This window comes from Engraulis encrasicolus, chromosome 16 (genome assembly GCF_034702125.1).
Source record: "Engraulis encrasicolus isolate BLACKSEA-1 chromosome 16, IST_EnEncr_1.0, whole genome shotgun sequence".
NCBI lineage: Eukaryota > Metazoa > Chordata > Actinopteri > Clupeiformes > Engraulidae > Engraulis > Engraulis encrasicolus.
In genome coordinates this window covers 52,252,197-52,259,374 of record NC_085872.1, presented here as the reverse complement: position 1 = coordinate 52,259,374, position 7,178 = coordinate 52,252,197, and the positions used below count along the sequence as shown (strand labels likewise).

Genomic DNA, 7,178 nt, shown 5'->3' with positions numbered 1-7,178 from the left:
TTTTGATGCAAGTTTGTGTACACACCACCCTCGTGAATTGGGGCATATGGGGTACCATTCGAAAGCTTAGAATGCCGTCTGTCTAGTGGTATGCATAGGAACTCTCTGTGTTTCAGCGTACAGAAAACGAACTGCAGCCTACAAGAAGACAGGTCTATGGCAAGTGTAACACAATGTAAAATAAATGACGACAAAACACACAACTTGGGGAAGTTTGGCTTGGCATGTCCTTTTTAATATAAATAATAATTAAAAAATATTCATTTCAAAAACCAAAAAAGCAACAACAACAAAAACAACATCCAACAAATGAATAAAACTATATGGGGGAAAAGAAAGAAAGAAAGAAACAAACCAAATATGGCAAACCAGGAAACGGGACAGGAAATGAACAAACAGGACAAAGGAAACAGGAAGTTTGGAGGCTGAGTAAACCAAGGTGGATTCTGGGTAAATGTCATTTTCCACACATTTTTTTTATTCTTTTTTTCTTGTGTTTTAAATGTCTTTTTTCTTTTTTTGTTTTGTTTCAGTCCAATTAAAAAAAAAAAACTAAAAAAACTAAATCCCGCTCTTTTCAAATACAGCATGCAAGTTAAATGCCGGATACAATTCGAGTTTGTCGTCCTCTTTCAGGAGATTGCTGCCCAGGCCTACAGGGCACAGGCCCAGGGGCCCAAGAGACCAGAGGGGCCCTGAAGCCCAAACCTCTATATTCCATTCCTACACTGCATTAAAATTAACTGTCATCTCCAATTCTCTCAGGGAACATAGTCTCACACCTGGCCTAAACCCCTGGATGGTTTTGTAGTGGCACTCAAGGACGGAGACCTCTCTTGTTGTACACTAGTGACACCCAAGAACGGAGACCTCTCTTGTTGTCTTGAGTCATAATCCAGCCCTTCATTACAAAATCAATAAATAAAAAAAAACCCTCATCTTTATTGTGACCGAAAGCTCCAGGGTCCAACAGGCCGAAATCCGAATCCTGGTACTAAATTTAAGGCTCTTACCCAATATCGTAAGATTAGAGTGGGACTAGGTTTTACAGAAAAGCCAGAGCAATCATCTTGTTCAGTATCAAAGCCAGGGATAGATAGATAGATAGATCCATCGGATCTTATGCAAGCAGTCACCAAACGTCACATAAAGAGAAGATAACGCCCTTTTAGTAGTGGTGTCTAGGGCTGGGTAAAATAATCGATTTAATCGTTAATCGATCGAATCGAAATTCACATAATCGATTCACAGGGCACAAAATCAATTTTTTTGGTTCTTTATCTTTTTGTTATTTTTGTTTAATTTGGGTCTATGGAAAATACCCAGTAGGTATTAGTCAATTAGGCCTAGGCCTACTTATTGCAAATTAGCAATCTGTTAACACTGTCAAGCCACAGCCCTTTGACATTTTTATATGAAAGTAGGCAACAGCATCTTTTGGGGGAAATCCTCGCACCAAGAAGGGAACGAATTCAATCGATTGGGAATTAATCGAATCGAATCGAATCGAATCATGAATAATCGATTCAAAGCCCTAAGAATCGAAATCGAATCGATACAGGAACATGGCTACGATACCCTTTAGGTCAGTGGCTCCCATCCTTTTTCTTAAGGGACCCATGTTTTTACTATTGTAAGCTTTAGTGACCCAACCACACGAGCGCCCGCACGAGAAGGAGTCACAAGATGCCCTCTGTTTCCTGCAAAAACTAATTTTAGTTATTTTATTCCTCAATTCGTCTTTGGTCAAATATAGAATAAATGTTTAATGTGGCACTTACAATTTGTTGCTTCTATGCATTTATTAGTTAAATTCTTTGTCTTTTATTCAACATGGGCTATATATATTTAAAATTAAACCCCTTACAATCAAGAGGGCTCCGCGACCCCCTGTGGATCTTTGGCGACCCATAAGGTGGGTCCCGACCCATAGGTTGGGAACCACTGCTTTAGGTGACCAAACTTGAGCACACTCTTTGCATCGGATAGGCGGGGTTTGAGTTCTTACGTTACTAGACCATGTTTGGATTGGCTCAGTTAGCGCTCTATATCCTGATCGGCTCAGTCAGCCCCAATTTCAGGCGGGAAGAACGGCGATGTCGGCTCCTGAAGATTGTAGGCCGTTTTCGGACTGAATCCTTTGATGCGAGATGCTGTGTATACGCCAAACATGGCTACTTGACAGAATGATTTGTGACTTTCCACCAACTTGACATTTCAAATAACTTTATATATTTTCCCCTCAAAAATCCAACCTTTTTTCACAATCTCTTTTTTTTTTTAATATAATGACACTTTTTTAAATACACGCATTTCAAAGTCATACACGCAGAACTGTTATAGAACTCTCAAGACAATGGAGCAAAGTTCTATAGAACTCTCAACACAACGGAGATTCTAAAGAGGTCTCAGATCCCATCAGGAAGCTATATTGTCTTCTTCCTGCTCCCGTCCCTGTCCCTTTTCTCCTTTTTTACATCAGAACTATTACAAAAAAACAAACCAAAAAAGTAAATAAAACATTGGTGCAATGTTAAAGACGAGGGTTTGAATTTTTTTTTCTTTTTTTAAATTATGAAACGAAACAAAAACAATGGTGGCCTTGTCTCTCTCTCTCTATACAGTATATCCTCATCTCTCTCTCTCTCTCTCTCTCTCTCTCTCTCTCTCTCTCTCTCTCTCTCTCTCTCTCTCTCTCTCTCTCTATACAGTATATCCTCAGCTCTCTCTCTCTCTCTCTCTCTCTCTCTCTCTCTCTCCTTACAACCCGATACCTTCTGTTATTTTGCATAACAAGACCTCCAAAAGGTACTGTCGGCAGGGTTTCTGTTGTCATCATTTATGAAGTTTTGCATGAAATACCAACAATACTGCTAAAGCTGAAAACAGCGGAAACTGTAGCTCTTATTTCCATCATCTCTTTACCTCTACCGCCCCCCACCCCCCTCCTCTGTCAAATTCTCTCTTCCACCCGTCTTCTCTGCTCTCTCCCCTTGTTCTCATTTCTTCACCATCTCTTTACCTCCTATTCTCTGAACCCTCCCTGTATCTAATTCTTTCTTTTCCTCCTTCTCTGCTCTCTCCTCCAGAGCTGCAGGGTACGCATGCGCACGCGCACACGCACGCGCAGACGCACATAGGGGCGTAGCTATGGGGGGTGGGGGTGGCAATCAGTGTTTTGCCCTGGGGCCCTATGTGTGACTGTCCCGCCACTGCACAACACCGACATCTCTCCCTCTCTCTCCCTTTCTGTCCATCTCTCTCTCCCCCTCCCTCTGTCCATCTCTCTCTCTCTCTCCCCCCCCTCTCTCCCCCTCCCCCTCTCCTGTCCATCTCTCTCCCCCCCCCCTCCCTCTCTGCCCATCTCTCCCTACAACCCCCATGTCTTTCTCTTTCAGCATGCTCAGGCCGACAGAACCTTTAAAGACAAAAATCAAATGAGCAAATCAATAGAAACCAAAAGGAAGCGACAAGAAGTCCTGGAGTGCGTTACAATATGCTGCCTTGCCTCCTCCACTTGTGCTTGTTTCCTCGCCCCGTCTCCTCGCCCCTCCTCCGTGGAGAAAACGATAAAGTTTCCCAGCCGTCAGTCTAGCCACAACAACTTTTGAGGGACTGTTTTTCATTCACCATCCCAATTGCAAATGAGAAAAAGACTCTACAATTGAGCTTTTGCAAGATATTGAAATATAATGCTGTTTTCAGTGATGTCATCATGACATATTACTTCCTGGTACGAGGAGATAAGCACAAGGAGGAGGCAAGGTCGCATATTGGAACGCACTGCTGGCATCCATAGTGTCTGTGTTCTTGGGGGGCTCCTTTGTATTGAGAAGAACCATGAGGAGAGTGGTGCATTGTGGGCGCTGTATGTATATAAGAGGAATTGTGGGAAATGAAGTCCTGAATACATCTCAGCTGTTGTGTGAGGAAAGTTCTCAGTTGTCATTGGGGGGCATTAGTCCATTTTGTTGTTGATTACTAAGGGGGGGTGTGTTCATAGGTTTATGATGAGGCCAAGGGGGCGTTTGCAGGCTCATGATGAGGTCAAGGGGGTGTTTGATCCAAAATAAACTGGAGGACCACTGGCTGAATGGTTGGCAAAGAGTCTTTAATAGTTCAGGTGTGAATGAGGCGACGAGAGAAGAGGCAACGGGGGACGTTCCGGCACGAGGTCGTCCCTTCTGGAATACACCTGCCAGACTCTCTCATACAAATGGAATACAATGCAATGCAGGGCTCTAAATTAACCCCCCAATCCCTGGTAAATGTTAATCGGACTAACCAAACAAACTCACTGACGGGCCAAAGTGGTAAGTCGGTCGTTTCTATACCAGACAAACGGAAATGTCACGCACTTCTGGCCAGTATGCCCTGAATACAAGGGTAGCATAAATGGTTGACATGTTTGTAGTTCAACAGCCGGGTTTTATAATGGGTTTCAATGGGGCAAAAGACTACAAATGGATAAAGAACAAAAGATAGCGTAACTGCGGGACATTGAGTTTGTTGGCATGTGGTTGAGACGATGTAGAAAGAGAATTCGGGGAGAACGCAGGTGTCGTTCTTGTGGTATTCCTCATCCAAGGATAGAGAAGGAGGGTAGCGCTAATGGTGTGCTGAACTGAAGAGGCCATTTTTGTAGTTCAACAGCTGCGTTTTATAATGGGTTTCAATGGGATAAAAGACTACAAATGGATGGAGAACAAGGATGGCGTAAATAAATGGTGGACATCCGAGTCTTTAACTGTTGAAGTGTGGTTGACAAGATGTATCGGGGATCGGGTGGGAGAACGGGGAGGTCTCTCCTCTGTGGTTGACAAGATGTATCGGGGATCGGGGATCGGGGATCGGGGGTCGGGTGGCTTTTTGGGGGAGATCGGGGAGGTCTCTCCTCTGTTCTGTCCTGTCAGCCGATCTCGCCCCAATAGAATAGAACAAGGATAGCGCTAATGGTGGACTGATCTGAAGAGGCCATTTTTGTAGTTCAACAGCCACGTTTTATAATGGGTTTCAATGGGACAAAAGACTACAAATGAATATAACAAGGATCGCGGAAATGGTTGACACAGAGTCTTTAATTGTGGAAGTGCGGTCGAGGCGATGGAGAGAGGCAACAGGAACGGGGAGCGCCTTTAATTGTTCACGTTGAGGCGATGGGGAGAGGGAACCGGGTGCCTTGAGTCTTGAAGAGATGGGCAGAATATGGATGGAGAGAGAGAGAGAGAGAGAGAGAGAGAGAGAGAGAGAGAGAGAGAGAAGGTGGCGCATTGAAGGGACGTCACAATCACAGAGATGGAGAATGAGAGAGAGAGAGAGAGAGAGAGAGAGAGAGAGAGAGAGAGAGAGAGAGGGAGAGAGAGAGGGAGAGCGAGAGAGAAAGAGGGCGTGTGTCTTGAGGGGCATCGCAGTCACAGCACATGAAGGATGGAGAGAATACGGAGAAACCTAAAGAGAGAGAGAGAGAGAGAGAGAGAGAGAGAGAGAGAGAGAGAGAGGTTGAACATATATCCTTCATTCCATCTATCCATCTACATGTGCATTTATCCATCCAAACGTGTGTGTGTGTGTGTGTGTGTGTGTGTGTGTGTGTGTGTGTGTGTGTGTGTGTGTGTGTGTGTGTGTGTGTGTGTGTGTGTCATTGCTGCTTGCAGGTGGACAGCTTGTGTATCTTGATCAACTTGTGTGTGTGTGTGTGTGACTAACCTGCGTGTGTGTGTGTGTGTGTGTGTGTGTGTGTGTGTGTGTGTGTGTGTGTGTGTGTGACTAACCTGCGTGTGTGTGTGTGTGTGTGTCATTGCTGCTTGCAGGTGGACAGCTTGCGGATCTTGCTGGTGGCTCCGCTGGCTCCGCCCTTGTGCGAGGGATTGGACGAGCTGCTGGACCGCCGCTCTCCCTTATTGGACGAGGACTTGGCGGCCCCGCCTCCACCGTCCGACGTGCCGCCGTTGACGCAGGACTTGACCAATCCCCGGCCTCGGCTGTGGTGGTGGGCGTGGCTGTCCTCCTCGTCATCCACCATATCGTCCGCTACTTGACCTGGAAACACACACACACATGCACACACGCACGCACACACGCACGCACACACGCACACACATTGGGTGCATTCTAGTGGTGTCAACAATGATCGATTCGGCGATGCAAACCAATACGGTGCGTGGACGATCCAGAATCGATCCGGCAATTTTTTAAAGTTTCAATTACTTCCGTGGATATTTTGGGAGCAAATGAATGTTAAATTAAATAAAAGCACTTCAAAGCATTGCAAGACTGATACAGACTGATACAGAAAACAGCCAATCTGACTACTTGTATTGCCTCATCATGACTGATTCAACATTTGCTTTGCTTTCAGTAGAAATGTAATGCATACACCTACATCCATACAGTATATAGGCATGTATTGCGAAATGCACTGGGTGTCATTATGAAAGTGAGTAAAAATATAAGAAAGCTACCACTTCCAGAGGGCTATCATACCAAATAATGTCCCTCAGGCATGGAGGATTACAAACAACATTGATAGACTTTGCCACCCCATGTGATGCCAACTTCCTTCCTCCCTTGCTCCCTTGCTTGTCATGATGACATCACAGACGACAGATCATTAATTTAATATCTTGCAATAGCACAATTCTAATGTCATTTTCTCATTTGCATTTCGGGATGGTGAATGAAAAACCGTCCCCCAAAAGTTGTTGTGGCTAAGATGACGAAGGGGAAACTTTATTGTTTTCTCCGCGGAGGAGGGTCCACAGAAGGCGGGGCCAGGAGGCGGGGTGAGGCCACAAGCACAAGTGGAGGACGGGAGGCCGCATACTGAAATGCACCCAATGAGATCCATTACAAGATGCACCCAATGAGATCCATTACAAGATGCACCCAATGAGATCCATTACAAGATGCACCCAATGAGATCCATTACAAGATGCACCCAATGAGATCCATTACAAGATGCACCCAATGAGATCCATTACAAGATGGACCCAATGAGATCCATTACAAGATGCACCCAATGAGATCCATTACAAGATCCATTACAAGATGGACCCAATGAGATCCATTACAAGATGCACCCAATGAGATCCATTACAAGATGGACCCAATGAGATCCATTACAAGATGCACCCAATGAGATCCATTACAAGATGCACCCAATGAGATCCATTACAAGA

At 44.9% G+C, this 7,178-nt stretch overlaps 1 protein-coding gene across 2 annotated transcripts in view; it reads right to left on the bottom strand.

Annotated features, from left to right (window-relative positions):
- Window positions 1-5,308: 5,308 nt before the first annotated feature.
- Window positions 5,309-7,178, bottom strand: part of stk11 (serine/threonine kinase 11) — a 32,582-nt gene continuing 30,712 nt past the window's right edge. For both annotated transcript variants that reach the window (XM_063219805.1, XM_063219806.1), the window contains exons 12-13: window positions 5,772-6,039; window positions 5,309-5,448 (exon numbers count right to left, since the gene is read on the bottom strand). In XM_063219805.1, the coding sequence (XP_063075875.1) occupies window positions 5,795-6,039 (245 nt within the window). In that variant the 3' untranslated portion in view covers window positions 5,309-5,448; window positions 5,772-5,794. The remainder of the gene's footprint in view (window positions 5,449-5,771; window positions 6,040-7,178) is intronic.